This window comes from Chelonia mydas, chromosome 21 (genome assembly GCF_015237465.2).
Source record: "Chelonia mydas isolate rCheMyd1 chromosome 21, rCheMyd1.pri.v2, whole genome shotgun sequence".
Classification (NCBI taxonomy): Eukaryota; Metazoa; Chordata; order Testudines; family Cheloniidae; genus Chelonia; species Chelonia mydas.
In genome coordinates this window covers 16,590,843-16,607,287 of record NC_051261.2, presented here as the reverse complement: position 1 = coordinate 16,607,287, position 16,445 = coordinate 16,590,843, and the positions used below count along the sequence as shown (strand labels likewise).

General features: G+C 54.2%; 1 protein-coding gene across 1 annotated transcript; it reads right to left on the bottom strand.

Annotated features, from left to right (window-relative positions):
- Window positions 1-188: 188 nt before the first annotated feature.
- On the bottom strand, window positions 189-16,122 carry SARS1 (seryl-tRNA synthetase 1). The gene is made up of 11 exons (XM_037884881.2): window positions 15,844-16,122; window positions 10,712-10,782; window positions 10,142-10,222; window positions 8,225-8,383; window positions 7,337-7,480; window positions 6,519-6,674; window positions 6,088-6,309; window positions 5,409-5,538; window positions 2,048-2,205; window positions 1,317-1,446; window positions 189-893 (listed from the first exon to the last, which is right to left on the bottom strand). The coding sequence occupies exons 1-11, from the start codon at window positions 15,977-15,979 to the stop codon at window positions 736-738; spliced, it is 1,545 nt and encodes a 514-aa protein (XP_037740809.1). The 5' UTR covers window positions 15,980-16,122; the 3' UTR covers window positions 189-735.
- Window positions 16,123-16,445: the final 323 nt, after the last annotated feature.

Here is a 16,445-nt window from a genome sequence, read left to right as displayed (position 1 = left end):
TGCCCGCAGCGTGCTGGGTGGCCTTAGGCAGGGGCTCGCTCTCCTGCTGAGCAGCAGGTGCCCAGAGACTGGGCTAGGCCCGCTAAGGAGAGTGAGCACCTGCAGGCCATCGGATCACTCGCCCGCCCGCAGGGGAACCTGAGCAGACAGTTCTAAGCTATGGGGACAAAGCAGCAGGAGCCCAAAGAGCCAGTGGTGAGGAGCCGGGGCCAGCGGTCTCCCCACATTGCTTTATTGTATTGAATTGATTGAGAGAGACAATCCTACATCCATGCGAAGAGACTACGGCTACAGGAAAGCCACATACATAACAGGAGCCCAGCTTGGTTTTTCCCTTCTCATCTCCTTACCCTTGGGGTTCAGTGGGGGCGGGGGCTGCTGAGAGCATGAACAGGACATCAGCACTTTGTCCTGCCCAGGTTCCTGGCTAGGGGCCCCCAGGGAAACCCTTTCCACAGGCTGCCGAACATAATTTGAGGGACATGGCTGCTGGGGAGAGTAAGAGCTGGCACTGTGAGTGCTTTCCACTTTCCAGGTGCTGGAGCCTCGACATCCCGCGAGGCAGGGGAGTTAAGTGCCATCCCACGCTCCAGTGGGGACAGGAAGCAGAGGGGAGTGATTTGCCCTGGGTCACGCAGTCAGCTGGTGACCAAGCTGAGATCGGAACCCGGCTCCCAGCCCTGCACTCCACACACCAGACCGCGCTGCCTCAGGGAGATGAGGGGGGAGCTGGGTTTAGGTGTCGTTCATGCCCATGTTCTGCATTCGCCCTTCCAGGACGCTATCGCCACCAGCTGGTTTCTTTTTGCTTCCTTCGTGCTGCTTCTTCTGTTTCTTGAAAGGTTCCTGGTCAATGGGAGCCGGTTTCACAAAGGGAATCATTTCTGTCAGCCCTGCTGAGAGATGCAGGCAGTTACCCATGGTGAGAGTGGGCCAGGAACACTTCCACTTTGCTCTCCTGGCCTGAGAACCATTCCCCTTTACACCACCAAGGGAAGTCCTGCCCAGAAGCCCTCCTTCCTCCAGTCCCCACAGCCACAACCTACCCTTCCCCTTCCCACCCCGCTGGCTCCCTGCTCGCAGGACTAGGTTGAGAACTCGCAGAAGAGTCACATGGGAAGCAGTGGAGCTGGGGGGAGAAATCCAGAAGAGGTATTAGCACTGGGAAGGAATGAGCAGACTGGACTTGCTCCAGGCCAGAGTCCCCCCAGGTCCTGCCTCTCCTATGCTACCAGACGGGGGAGGAGACAGCAGACAGGGAGATGTGGGTCAGAGCACAGAGCAGGGTGCCACATGAAGGGCTTTCCGAGTCGTACCTGGCGGCATGAAACTCTTCAGTTTCTCTGGCACGACGATGCCATCGTGTGTCTGGTAGTTCTCCAGGATGGCACAGATTGTGCGGGTCATGGCACACATGGTGGCATTTAGCATATGGACAAACTCCACCTGCAAGGACAAAGCCAGTGACCCTGTGAACAGGGCTCGTGAGGAGCCCTGGCCAAGGCCTGCAGGGTGCAGGCTAAGGAGCTGCTTCCCCTCCCTCCGAGGGGAGACTGATGCATCACTGACCAGGGAGCCCAACGGGAGGCACCACAGCAGCATTTCCAAATCAAGATTTCCGGTTGGGGCCCAAGTATTTCCATATCTGAATCTTCATCCCAACCCACCCAGAGTTGTCTCCCGAAAACTGAAGGGGGAATGGGGGAGGAGGTTCCCATCAAAATTTTCTGCAGAAGACACCCCCATCCCCCCAATTTTCTGACCAGCTCTAACTGGGCCCCAGCAGAGAGGATGGAGTGGCTGATGCCCGGAGCTGCTCAGCTCGCCCAGGACGGGACACTGCGCTGGCAAGGAATACATTCACTTTGCAGTGAGTGGGAGAGCGAGAAGCGCTGGAGGAAAGATCCCAACGGGGAGAGCAGCTCCCAGGCAGACACGGAGCATGCAGCAGCAGCAGAAGCCTGGGAGGTAACTGCTCCGAGATGGTTATTCAGTTGCCCCAGGACGCACACGGAGAGTAAAAGGGAGGTACTGAAATGCCACCTACTTTGTCCATCATTTTCTTGGTCTGCCCATAACGGATCCGCAGGCGACGGGCCTGGTAGTCTGTGCAGTTGGAGCAGGAGACCAGCTCCCGGAAGGCGCCTGACCCTGGGAACCAAGCCTCAAGGTCCAGCTTCTTACTGGCAGCGTGGTTCAGGGAGCCTGCGAGGGCGGGAGGCAGTTACTCGAGCTGGCCAGCGAGGCAGCAGCTGCATGGTAGCAGGGAGAACACACCGAATGCTGCCTCCGACCCAGCAGTCGCTTTGCAGGGACAGAGGACAAAGCCCTCCCTGCTAAGTTACCTGCCCAACTGCTGTGCTCTGGTTTCACCACAAATGATTATGGGGCCTAGAGACAGGCACCTTAGAAACTCCCGAGACCCAGCGTCATAGTGAAGACTAGTACTCAGGGCTCTGCAGGACTCTAGGCAATGGGGATTCTCCTGGAAGAGGAGGATCTAGGGCTGATTCTCTTCCAGCCCCCCCGCCACTGCTCCGGGGTGGGGCTTGGAGCGTCAATTCCTGCTGGCCAACTCTCTGGCCCATCTCGCGCTATGAACGTGGCTCCTGGACTGGGCTTCGCTGTTCTCACCTTCCTATGCCAGTCCTCAGGGGAGAAGGAGCCAGTCCTGAAGCCTGGCCAGCAAGCAGGGACCGAACAGGTGATCAGACCGACCAGTCACGAATGCCATTCCCGCCCACCCCCCCCCACTCAGGACGTACTTTTAGCAGCTCCCCTTCCCACACCCCAGTGCAGTGCAGCAGTTCTGGGGCACAGGGCCCGCGCAAAGAACCTGTAGTGCCCTCCCCTCTTGGTCCCTTGTTTTAAAGAGGGATGAAGGCTGAATAAGTGAAATGTGAGACGGAGCCTCAGGACACCAACCACTGCACAGCAGCCTCCAGGATCTGCCGGGTGATGTCCACTCCAAACTGCCGCCTGCCATTGCTAACAACAAAGGCAACGTCAAGCCAACATGCCAAGCCTTCCAAGAGGCAAGAGCGTTGTGCGCGGCTCTCACCCAGCTCATACTGGGTTATAAGGCATTTGGCCTTCTGAGAAACCAGGTGCACTGCCATATGGAGGCACAGCAAGATGACGGAGGCTGGGTCTACACTGCACAGCTGTACCAGGTGGGGGGGGTGAGAGAACCGTACTGCCAGCCAACAAGAGGGCTTCTGCTGGCCCAGCTGGCCCCCTCGGGAGGTGGTTTCACTATGCCAACAAAAAACTCCCAAGACCTGGCTCACCCATATTGACACCAGGGGGCTTTGCCAGCACAGAGCCACCAGGCAAAGCATCTGTGAGAGCTAATGGGCAGAAGGGGCCACCACATCGTCTAGTTTGACCTCCTGTACATCACAGACCACCCAGTGTAGACACGGCCTTAGCAAGAGGAGCTTCAGGCTCAGATTCCCGGCTAAGGCTGGTTCAAGCCACACCCGAAGCGTTCGATTTTAAGGGGTTCTTTGACACTGAAGACATCTCTCCCCTCCCTGCTGTCGCTTAGCTTTGCCTCTACACCAGCCAGAAGGGGACGTGGGAGCTCTCGGCACTTCCTCCTCTCATGGGGACAAACCTGCCATCTCTGCAGCACCTTGCCCCCGCTGCCTGGGGAGGAGACAGGGACCAGAGACCAACCCCATCCTGGCACTTGGGTTCCTGAAGCATGTAGGAGTCCAGTCGGGGCCCCACTGCTGTATGTTAGCGCAGCACCAAGCACTGAGAGTGCCTGCCCAAACTCCCTTACAGCGTAAGCGGAGACACAAAAGGGGGAACAAGACAGCTGGGGGTGGGGGAAGCACAAGGTAATGGTGACAGCGTAGCACGTGGATCACACTGACAGTCTCAGCCCAGCAGTGCCTAACCAACACGCACACAGCTTTCAAAGTGGCCTGTCCCGGACTCCCCTGCGGTGCCCACACGGACGCTGCTAGCAGGTCACAGCAGTTCCTTCCCTAGAGGAAGGGACGAGCCATTTCAGACTCAATACAAGTCCATTATTAGCTTTTCCTACGAAGCCCAAGTGAGCTCTTGATCCCCCCACGATTGTTCTGACCGTGGCAGGGCACTACTCAGAGCGGGGGTACAGCCACTGCAGTGTATGTTCCTGAAGTGTTACTGCCCAGTCACCACCGAGGAAACAGGCCACTTTGGGCTCCTTTCCGACCACACCAGCCCCAGGTTTGAGCAGGCCGTGGGACAACAGCCGCTTTATCTTTATGGCAGCAGTGTGCAGAGGCTGAGCCCAAGGCCCATCGCGCTGCGTGCTGTACACATTCTAACCAGAGGCACAGACAGGGGCAGGGGCTTGCCCAAGCTCACCCGCAGGTCAGAAGCCGAGCCAGGACCAGAGCCGGGGCTGGCTCCTCAGACACTGCCCTGCCCACTCGACTCCTGTCTTGGCCCCTGTCCTTCGATGGCAGGCTGGTCCTTCACATCATTACAGAATCTCAGGGTGGGAAGGGACCTCAGGAGGTATCGAGCCCAACCCCCTGCTCAAAGCAGGACCAACCTCAATTAAATCCTCCCAGCCAGGGCTGTGTCAAACCGGGCCTTGAAAACCTCTAAGGAAGGCGATTCCACCACCTCCCTAGGTAACGCATTCCAGTGCTTCACCACCCTCCTAGTGAAAAAGTTTTTCCTAATATCCAACCTAAACCTCCCCCACTGCAACATGAGACCATTACTCCTTGTTCTGTCATCTGCTACCACTGAGAACAGTCTAGATCCATCCTCTTTGGAACCCCCTTTCAGGTAGTTGAAAGCAGCTATCAAATCCCCCCCCATTCTTCTCTTCCGCAGACTAAATAATCCCACTTCTCTCAGCCTCTCCTCATAACTCATGTGTTCCAGTCCCTTAATCATTTTTGTTGCCCTCCGCTGGACACTTTCCAATTTTCCACAGCCTTCTTGTAGTGTGGGGCCCAAAACTGGACACAGTACTCCAGATGAGGCCTCACCAATGTCGAATAGAGGGGGACGATCACGTCCCTCGATCTGCTGGCAATGCTCCTACTTATACACCCCAAAATGCCGACAGCCTTCTTGGCAACAAGGGCACACTGTTGACTCTCATCCAGCTTCTCGTCCACTGTAACCCCTAGGTCCTTTTCTGCAGAACTGCTGCCGAGCCATTCAGTCCCTAGTCTGTCGCGGTGCATGGGATTCTTCCATCCTAAGTGCAGGACTCTGCACTTGTCCTTGTTGAACCTCATCAGATTTCTTTTCGCCCAATGTTCTAATATGTCTAGGGCCCTCTGTATCCTGTCCCTACCCTCCAGCATATCTACCTCTCCTCCCAGTTTAGTGGTATCCCTACAGAGAGGAGCGTGTGCGCCCAGGAGCAGGAGAGCCGAGTTCCGTACCTGAGACAATATTGACGATGCGGTAAGGAATGCCCAGCGACTGGTAGAACTCCTCGGCAGTCGCAATCATTTCATCAAACATCTCCCAAGACTTGTTGTCATGAGGCGACGCGTAGACAAACTGCTCAATCTGGGGGTGGGGGGGTGGGAAGAGAGAGAAGCAACGTATAGAGGGTTGGACTGCACGTCTTAGTCTGCTGCTGCTCAGAGGTGGGGCAAGGCCCAGGAATGGTGGATTCAGAGAACGGGAACCAGAAGACAAGGAGATTATTGCAGTAGAGAATGTCTTCTCCAATGTCCATCTCATGGAATCCCAGTGTAACGAACTGATGGTGACGGGAAATGACAGAAGGCCTGGAAACTGATAGCAATTTATACTGACTGACCCCTAAAGGACCTTTGCAGTCTCACAAATCTGTAATTACTTTACTCGGAAGGGGCCAGCAGCAGCACCCAGAGGGGGCTTTCTGGAATAACTCTTGTTCTGAGGGTGTTGAACCTGCAGACCTCTCCTCAGATCATGCAGCGAGGGGGCTCTGCAGTTCCCCTCTGCTCCAGGGTATTACTCATTTTCCCTTCAAATATCCAACACCTGGAAGAAAAGACCCCAAGCCCATTCTTATCTACTAGCTGGGAAACGTTTGCAGGATGCTAACTGGCTAGCAGCACGTCCCTTTACCTTTTCAAACTGGTGCACCCGGAAGATGCCTCTGGTGTCACGGCCGTGCGAGCCAACTTCCTGCCTGAAGCAGGTGGACAGCCCAGCGTATCTGATGGGCAGATCCTCCGGCTTCAGCCACTCATCCCTGTGCAAAGCTGCAATTGGCTGTTCAGAGGTAGCAATCAGGTACTTCTCATCGATAGAGCTGTCCTCCGATTTCTCACTGCCCTTGCCAATGACCTGGAGACGGGGGTTGAACAGCATTCTGTTAGCGTGCCAGAGCAGAACACACATCTATGGATATGTGCAGTAGCCTCCGCAATGCAGACCTGGGCCCCAGGAACAGCAAGAGCCACAGGCTAGAAGGATCCTTTGCCATGGCAAACACAACGGAAAACCGTACTTGGTTTGCCAGCATCAGGACGCACAGGCCCTTCCCTGCAGCTTACCTTGTAAAGCTCCTCATCAAACTGACTGAGCTGAGCCACCTCCTGCATCACCTCTTTCCTCATGAAGAAGGGTGTGTAGATAGGGGTGTACCCCTTGCTGAGCAGGGTCTGCAGAGCATACTGGATCAGCGCCTGCTCAAGGAAAACCAGGGCACCCTACAAACACAAGACAAGCCTCTCAGGTCACACGAAGGACCAATGGCTCGGATTCCAGAGGTGCTGAGTGCATGCAACTCCTGTCCCGGGAGCTGAGTGCCTCTGACGACCAGGCCAGAAGTGCCTACAATAGCTCAGCTCAGAGAATGGAGCCAATAACTAAGACAGAAAAAGGAGTCCAAACCGATGATACCTGAAGGCAAACAATGGTGATGGGCTTACCCCATGCAAGTCTTGGTCCAAAAGGTTTTATACACAGCCATGCCATGGAGCGTCTGCACTGCAAACATGCTCAGCAACAGCGGACAGGCAGCACTCGTCATACTCCCACGCACCCAGTCGGACACCCTTTGATTGTGGCACATGCAGCTGTCTTTAGAAAGCTAATGCAAGGCTGAACTCCACCCGCTGTGCAGAGGCTTTGCTCCCTCCCTAAAGGAGGGGAAAAGTCCCTCTGCCTAGTACCTGATCAGCGATCAAATTCAGCACCAGAAAATGCACTTGTGCCTACTAGTTTAGTAGATTAGATTAGTGGGAGGTACAACACGAATGGCAGGAAAGCAGCAGACCTCTGCCACAAAGGCAGGTGCTTTGTTCTATGCCTGTCTGATTCCTTTTCCTGCATCCCAGAACCAGGAAGGTTTGGGGCTTCGGGCTCTCACCTTCAGGAAGTACCCTCTGCTTCCAGCTACTATGGCCCCCTTTTCTCCCTCGTAGCCATCCACCATCACCACCAAGTCCACATGGGAGTACTTCTTCCTCACCGCGCAGTCTCCCCAGATCCTCTCCACGCGATTATCTGCATCCTGCATGCAAGGCGAGAGAAGGAAAACATGGGCTCACTTGGTCGGCCATGCCCGGTGCAGGGTGTAGAACCCTGGGCCAGTGTGTTCTGTGGAAGGTAGGTAAGGAACGAAGAGGGAGTGGTCAGGCCCTCATTCCTCTCCTTCCCTTTCCCCACAAGGGTCAGTGCTCAAGCCTCAGGCATCTCCCAGTGGAGAGCATCAATACTTGTCTGAGCGCTTGCCACAGCTGTTACCGGACTCAACCCGAGGGGCTCCCTCACCTTGGGATTGGCTCTGCCGTCTCCATAGCGACTAAATCCAGGCAACTGACAGACACAGCTTGGAACCCTAATGCTGATCCCAGCCGGCAGCATAATATGATGTCACTTGGCTGCTGGCCCAGCCCAATTGTATTCCTGGAGTTAAGCATTCTTGCTGGGTGAATGCAATGGGCAAGGGCATATCCCAGTGTTTGGCTCTGCCTAAGTTTCCCATGTATGCACTATACAATGGCGGAGAGTTCCACACTGTCTGAGCGGGTCTTTGTGTTCAGTGAGCTCCTTCGCTGCAGGACACCCTGTCTTGTAATGCAGATTTCATTCACTCCCTACCCGATCTCAGCAACCCCTCTCAACAGGGAGCTCACTGACTGCGTCTGCGGTCACTTTGATGTGCTGTGTACGGCTGTTTCAAGCTGACTATACAGTACTTCCCAAAACCTGACAGAGACATCGTCTACACAGAGGGGATGCGTCTGGCTCCTACCTCATCGTTGCTGATGGGCACAGAGGGGTGGAGGAGGTTTCCAATTTCTCGGAGGCTTTCAAACCGCTCTGCCTCCAGTTTCACACGCTCAGCATCGCACTTCAGGATGGCTTCATCAATGAGAACACGGACTTTCTTAATCTGGGTTACCTGAAGACCCTGTTACACACAAATCACTGAGCGTGTCACTACACAGCTCAAACAACAAAGAAAATGAGCATTATGCTCTTGAAAAGGGCCAAAGAGGTTTTTTAAGTAGCGTAAACCACTCTGATCTTTGCCTAACCAGCCTGGCTTTTGCAGAGGTAAATCACATTTCACTAATCAAACAGACTTCACTGAATATGTCAATACAGTATTGGATAAAGGAAAACCAGTTGACAATTTATTTAGACTGTCAAAGGCCTTTGACAAAGTCCCTCACAAGAGGCTACTACAGAAGCTAAGTCATCAGAGTGAGAGACAAAGTATTGTCATAGATCAAAAACCAGCTAAGAGTCAGGAATCAGAGTAGGAATAAATGGTCAATTTTCATCATGGCAGAAGATGAAGAGCAGGTGCCTCAAAGTGTCTCATTAGGCCCACCGTTACTTCATGTATTTATTAGTGATCTGGAAATGGGGGTGAGCAGTGAGGTAGAGATGACACGAAGTTATTTAGGTCAGTCCAATCCAGAGAGAACTGTGAGGAACTTCGGAGGGACCTAATCAAGCTAGAGGAATGAGCAGCACAAGGGTAGATGAAGCTAAATTTGATAAATGCCAAGTACTGCAGCTGGGATGGAATAATTTGAACTACTCCTAAACCTTACTAGGTTCTAAATTCATTAGATCAACTCAGGAAAGGGACCCGGGCATCACTGTAGCCCACTCAGTGGAGACTTCTGCTCAATTGCAGCTGCGGTCAAAAAGCAAATAATTCTTAAGATGCAAAAGAAAAGGGACAGGGATTCATATGGGAAATATCATGGTGCCATTACATAAACCAAGTGTGCCTCATTTGGAAAACCGTGTGCAGTTCTGGCCATCGCATCTCAAAAAGGAAGATTAAAGTGGTTCAGAGAACGGCAACAAAAATGATTAGGGCAATGATAAAACTGATCTGAAGAGAGATTGATGAGACTAGGATTGTTACCTTAGGAAGGTGGGGAATAAGAGGAGCCATGATATAAGTCTATAAAACTAATGACTGGTTTACAGAAGGGAGATCAGAAGCTTCTGTTCTCCCTGTCTCACAACACAAGAACAAAGGGACATGCAAAGAAACGGAGAGGCGGTAAATCCAAGGAAATACCTTTTCACGTGTGTGATTGGCAAGGAGTTCCACAGTTCAAGGGACGTTAAGGCCAAAATCTTAAGATTAAAAAAGGGACTGAACACATATCTCTATGGATAAGAATATCTGGCTCTAATAGTGGATACTATTGAATTTTGGACACAATAATACACCACGTGCTTGAGTGTTTCTTATACCTGTCCCTAAAGCATCTCGTGCTGGCAAGCAAGATACTGTCTTAGCTGGCCAGGGGGCTGATCCAGTCTGACAATTCCTGTATTTACATTTCAGCTGAAAAACGGCACCTCCAGCAGCACTAAACTCCTCGTCTCCAGGCAGGGACACCGGTTCAGTACAGACTGAGGAAAGAGAACCACCATCTGAACTGCCAATAGCACTTTGGTGTGTTCCTCAGAGGTGTCCTATTAAAGTATTGTCTCAGCCTGACCCTACCTAGCTGACAAGATCTAACCTGTTCACAGCACAGTGATTTGGCGGGAGGTCTCTGACTGCAGAAGTACAGAACAGTCAGACTTCAGGCCGGAAGACGGTGAGATAAACAGGAATCAAAGAAAAGGCAGGTGGTCAACGATCACTTTGCAGAGTGCCCGCAGCCCCGTGAAAGCCAGGGGCGTAACTCACCGCTAAGACGTCGGCAGTGAGGCCATCAAGATTTTGTGCATCTTCTGGTACCGACTCATCATCTCCCAGGGGCTCTTTTTTCTGCAAAGGGAAGAAGTGAGAGGAACAGCGAGCATGCCAAGAACACACGTTGGAAGCAGCGACATGGGTGCGTGCTACAGTGGCTGCAGTGTGTGGAATCAGGACTGGGAGGAGAGGGCCCGGAAAGGATCCCAAACTTCACCTGACAAAGCCAGCCACAGCATGACACAAAATGAAAAACCACGGCTGGATCGTGCAGGGCAGTGGATTCTTCTAGTCAGCGATACGCTTCGGCAGTAAACCCGACATGGGAACAATTTTCTCAGGTCTATTGACGCAACAACCTTAATTTGACATTGTCAAAAATTTCTATGGACATTTTTCAGGTCATTCATTAAGCAAACTTCTTCCTACTAGAGGTCATCAACTGCAGGAAGATCAGACAGATTACACTGCTTTTCAATAAGACTATAACACATCAGCGCTACACTAGCGCCGTATTACCAGGGAACACAGCTGCTATGATTTCATAGCACTCCACTCTCTTACCTTCATTTTCTCACCTATCGTTTTGCTGCACAGGTTCTTCAGCTTGTTCAAGTTGTCTGCACGAAATCTGCCTGGAAGGGAAGCATTGGAGGAAAAAAATAGACCAGTGATCTTCATAGTGAAACTACACATTTGCTAGCAGATTCAGAAACCTGTTGAGCTGGTAGGTTGTTATCCCTGTAGGTGATGTAACACAGACACAAACAGTTCAGATACACAGCTCATTCCCTCTTTGCTTCAATTAGCTTTACAAATCTTACTCAGAGCGTTGGCAAAATGAGAGGAGAAACTTGCCCTGAGCAGGCATTCCATAACACCGGAGAGAAAGAATGGCATCACAGCAGGAATAGGAGTTGAGAGATTCTCCTCTGCCACAAACTCATTGCATGCCTGTGGGCAAGTCAGTCCCCCTGTGACACCATTTTCCCAGCTATAAGGCAAAAGCAGTATTTCGCTACCTCACAGAATCACCGGGTGGCTTAATTCAGACATGCACAGCTCCACTCACCCTCTGGCCCTGTGCAATGTTTTAGGTAAACTGTTCACTGTGTCATTAGTCGGGGTGAGGGAGGAGATTTTATGCCTGAGCTGGTAAATTTTCAGGGCTTGAAAACAATCCCTTCACCCCACTGGTCAGCGTAGAACAGAAAACCCATGGCAAGAGGGGGAGGCAACTCCTTCCACCCCTCCCAGATTCCAGAAAAAATGTCAATTTTCATTTAAAACGTTTCCAGTTTCTTACGGAGGCTAAGACAGGCTCCCAAATGTTACCATGTACCAAAGCCTACAGCAGGGGTCGGCAGCCTTTCAGAAGTGGTGTGCCGAGTCTTCACTGATTCACTTTAACTTAAGGTTTTGCGTGCCAGTCATACATTTTAACGTTTTTTAGAAGGTCTGTCTCTATAAGTCTATATATTATATCACTAATCTATTGTCATATGTAAAGTAAACAAGGTTTTCAAAATGTTTAAGAAGCTTCATTTAAAATTAAATTAAAATGCTGACCTTACGCCGCCAGCCCGCTCAACCCGCTGCCAGCCTGGGGTTACGTTCACCTAGGCTGGCAGCAGGCTGAGCGGGGCCTGCGGCTGGGACCCTGGCTGGCAAGGGGCTGGCAGCCAGAACCCCAGACGGGCAGCGGGCTGAGCGGCTCAGCCCGCTGCCGGTCTGGGGTTCAGTCCGCCAGCTCCTGCCAGCCAGGGTTCCGGCTACCGGCCCCACTCAGCTCGCTGCCGGTCTGGGATCCCGGCCCTGCCCACATAGAGTGGGTACCTACTTTCTCCCTGGTTCTGGCCCATTCTCTTCCTCTCTCTCTGCACTGAGCTGAGGGTGGGAGTGCACTGAGCACAGGGCTGGGGGTGAAGGAGCAGGCTGTGGGTTGGGGTGTCAGGTCTGGCCAGAAGCTAGAATGAGGGAGGGGACTCAGGGTTGGGGCAAGAGGTTTGGATGTGGAGTGCTTACCTGGACAGCTCCCATGTGGTGCGAGGGGTGCAGGTAGAAATGTGGGGGGGGGGGGGTGCAGGAGCTCCTGTTTGGTGCTCAGGGTGGGGGTGGGAATGTGGGAGGTGCAAGAGTCAGGATATGGGGTGTGGGGGGCTGGGTATGTGTGGAGGGTGCAGGAGTCAGGGCAGGGGCTGGGGGCATGTGAGGGGGGTGCAGGAGTCAGAGCATGGGGTGTGGGGGGGCTGGGTATGTGTGGGGGTACCGAAGTCAGGGCTGGGGTCATGGGGGGGTGCAGGGGTCAGGGCAGGAGGCTGGGTGTGTGTGGGGGGTGGTGCAGAGCTCAGGGCAGGGGGCTGGGAGTGTGTGTGGGGCATATAGGGGTCAGGGAAGAGGGCTGGGGGTGTGGGCTGGGGTTGTGGGGGTGTTAACTAGAGACAGGTACTAATGCATCCAGGAACTGCACCGTGGCTGGAACCCAAGTGCAGGAGATAGAACAGGATCAGACTTGTCACTAGACTCTAGAGCTGGGGGGTTCTCAGGGGAAAGTGTGGTGGCAACCCTTGCTGGTGGCCGCGTTCACACTTTCCCCCAAAATACTTCATTAGCTTTAGGGAAAACAAATAAATACGCACATGCACATTGCAATTCGTTTACTCCTAGCTAGTAAGTTCCTTGTGAAAAGTGATATTAACAAGCATACAAGTATCACCTGTCACAGCCCTGCCAAGCCTGGGGACAAATTAAGCCCGGGCCGGGGGAGGCAGCGGGGGGCTGGAGCCTGAAGCCCCACCGCCAGAGCCTGGGGCCTGACGACACACAGCCAGAGCCTGGAACTGGAGCCCAAAGCCCCGCGGCCAGAGCCTGCCACCCTGCCACCCCAGGGCTGAAGCCCAAAGCCTGAGCCCCACCATCCCTGGGGGTACATGGGGCCTTCCAGAGGTACATCAACTCATCTAGATATTTGCCTAATTCTACAACAGGCTACACAAAAAGCACTAGGGAAGCAGTACAGACTAAAAATTTATACAGACTTGTTTATGCTGCTCTATGTACAGTACACGAACATGTAAGTATTGCACAAGATTTATATTCCCAGTGATTTATTTTATAATTCTGTGGTAACAAGGAGAAAGTCAGCCATGTTTCAGTACTAGGGGCTGTGACACTTTTATATTTTTATGTCTGATTTTGTAAGCAAGTCGTTTTTAAGTGAGATGAAACTTGGGGTACGCAAGACAAATCAGACTCCTGAAAAGGGTACAGTACTCTGGAACGGTTGAGAGCCACTGCTTAACAGCACTGCCCTGGACTTCACTGGTGGGCACCTCCCTCTATCAGCCTCCGGCTGGTCTGTCTAGTACTGTCGCTAATGGCGGTCTAGTTCACACCTTGTAAATACTGGTAACACTTATGCAGGGAGGAGGGTGGGGGGGAGAAGAGGGGGCTTAACAGATGTGTGATGTGCTTTGAGATCACTCAACCAGGAACCAAGCTCAGATTTATATTGATGGCTGATTTAAAAAAAATATATACCAGTTAAAAAAAGTGGATTAAAAGTGGCGTCAGTGCATGATATTCTTCCAAGGTGCTCTGAATGCTAGGAACATCAGCAGAGAAACCAAAAAGCAAATTCCTCCAACCCTTCTCTCCCAAATACAAAGTTGCATTCCCAGAGACCTGACAGTGCAGACTGATCGAATAGTGCCTACTTTTGATCTGTGGCATGAATGAATCAGTTTCTACTCTAATTGCAGCTGGATTGCATCAGACTGCATGAATCACCAATCCCCAAGCAGCATCCTGCCAAATTGTGCTCCCCTGATTTAAATGCCAACACACACGTTCACAGCACAGCTACTGAATGCAGCTTCTCTTGCATCGAAGTGCTCACTCCCAAAAGCAGAGGACAGCCACTGCGACACTGCCTTCAGCCCAGAGCTTCACTACAGCAACCTCCTGCCTCACTGTCTGCATTTAAGCAGCGCTGCCCAGATATGCCAGACATTAATACAGCTCGTGCTGACAGCAAACAGTGCTGCCTGACAACGTGCATTAACCCAGCCCTCTTTCCATAACAAGGAAAGAGGTTCTTCCACATGAAGGCAACTACATTAAAAGTGGGGTCCATTTAGCCAATGGCTTCACATTCTAATAATTACTATTGCCAAAAAACCCCTCAGCAACATAAGCTTCTGTATCCTAGAAATAGTGGCCTCTTTTGCAGATTCCCAGAGTGATCTGTCTCCCATTACGACTACATAAATGCATTAAGCTACCATATTTACTCAACAGGTGATCTTTAAATGGATCAGCAAGTAACCCACAAAACACAAGGTTCAGATTAGAAAGATCCCCTTGGCTAGTCCCAGGCCATGTGACCTTTTCCGAAATCAGGGGCTGATTTAGTTCTTCTCTCTGGTCACAGCTCCAGGAACAGAGCTGGGAAAAACTTACTGGTCCCAAGAACACCTGTACTGGTCTGGCAAAGCATTTCTAGGAGCGGTGAACCATGACACAGCAGATCCGAAAACATGTCTTTTCTTTCTGAGGCCCCCAAACATGCTACAAAAACTCCACGGCCTAGCTGTTCCTAACGTTTTTTCTGCTTATAAAAGCCAGGGCCGGCGTTAGGGGGTAGCAAGGGGGATTGCCCAGGGTTCCCACCATAGTGGGCACTCTGAAACTAAATTGCTCAGGCTGTGGTGTCAGTCCTGGGTGGTGGAGCTTGGGGCCCCAGGCTGCCGTCCTGCATGGCTGGACTTTGGCTTTCTGCCCTGGGCCCTAGGGAGTCTAATGCCGGCCACGCTTGGTGGCCACCCCTGAAACCTGCTCGTGGCCCCTTTGGGGGCCCAGGACCCCTGGTTGAGAACCACTGCCCTAACAGTCACCTCATTCTTACTGTTCTTATCTTCCCAACCCAACCTTCACTTATGACACAGCCACCAGTAACCTCAGGAACTGCTGAAGTCAGAAGTCAATGCTTTGGACAGCCAACAGATGGGTTCCAGTCTGTCGGATATTTCTAATGACTTATCGCTACAGGACTCGGGGGCGATCACGCCGGTTTGACCGGCTGCGGGTTATGTGGAACCGGAGCGGGGTGAAACAGAACACGGCGGTCAGCCTGCAGACTGGATTTCAAGGTCGGGTAACCAGCCGGAGACCCCAGTGCGTGCTCCACACCGTGACGAAGTCAGGGGGCTCCTACCAAAGGCAGCAACAACGAAAGGCCCAGACTGCGGCGGGCCCCAGCATCGCCGCTCCACCGACTCCAGCCGGAGGCGCCGGCGCTCAGCACCGCGCCCAGCCCGGCCCCAGAGGGCTCTCCGCTGCCGGGGGCGCCGCCGCTGCTCGCCCTGAGGCCACGGGGCCCAGAGCAGCCCCGCCCCGCCACGGGCACCCGGGGCACGGCCCTGCGCTGCCGGCCGCTGTCACCCTCACGGCCTGCCAAACTCGGGGGGGCTGGGGGGGCTACGGAGATGCAAGGACTGAAACCTTCCACGGGGGGGGGGCCGCACCCGGAGCGCGGGGACCCCCCCCCGCTGAAAGGGGGGGGAGGGGGGCCCGCACCCCGTGCAGGGGGGTCCCCACTGGCTCCGGGGGGGGGGGAGCCTCGCTCGCGCATGCGCACCGGGCTGCCGCGGACCCCATCTGGCAGCGGCCGGACCCGCTCCCCGCCCGGCACCTACATCGCCGCCAGGCCCCGTCCGCCTCCACCAGCGCGTCCACCAGCGCCGGGTCCTTGAAGCGCTTGATCTGCGTCTCGCGCACGCGGCCGGGGTCCCCGCCCTTGTCGGCGCGGAACAGGTCCAGGTCCAGCACCATCGTGCCGGCGGCGAGCGGCGCTGGGGCAGCAGGCGGCGGCACTGCGCAGGCGCGGCACTGAGGGCGCGGCGGAACGGCGGCCGCGGCGCAGAGCCGGCCGGGAACGGGACGCAGGGCGCATGCGTAGGAACGACAGCCTGGCCGAACAGCGGCTCAGCGCGCGTGCGCGGCTTTCCGGGGCGGGCGGGGCGGGGTAGAGCGCGCCCTGCCGGCGCGGTGTGGCGTCGCAGGCAGCCCGAGCGCAGCGCGTGGGGCGGGGGTGCTGCCGAGAGCCAGGGGCCCCCCTGCAAGCCGGGGGGGGGGCAGCGGGACCCCCAGCCCCCCGCGGGGCCCAGCAGCCCCCCCAGCCCCCCGCGGGGCCCGGGCTGCAGCCTGGCGACCCAGGGGGGAAACTCTCCTGGGCACGTGGCCTCAGCCAAGGGCCTGCGCAAAACTGAGCAGCCTTGTCCCGCCCCCTGCCCCGCCC

What these genes read in the sequence shown, in the direction of transcription:
- SARS1 (XM_037884881.2), bottom strand. Translation starts at nt 15,979, where the DNA reads ATGGTGCTGGACCTGGACCTGTTCCGCGCCGACAAGGGCGGGGACCCC. An exon ending in GCAGAGGGTACTTCCTGAAG is followed by an intron (nt 6,675 to 7,336) that starts GTGAGAGCCCGA and finishes TTGTGTTTGTAG; the next exon opens with GGTGCCCTGGTTTTCCTTGA. An exon ending in CCAAGAAAATGATGGACAAA is followed by an intron (nt 1,447 to 2,047) that starts GTAGGTGGCATT and finishes TTGTCCTTGCAG; the next exon opens with GTGGAGTTTGTCCATATGCT.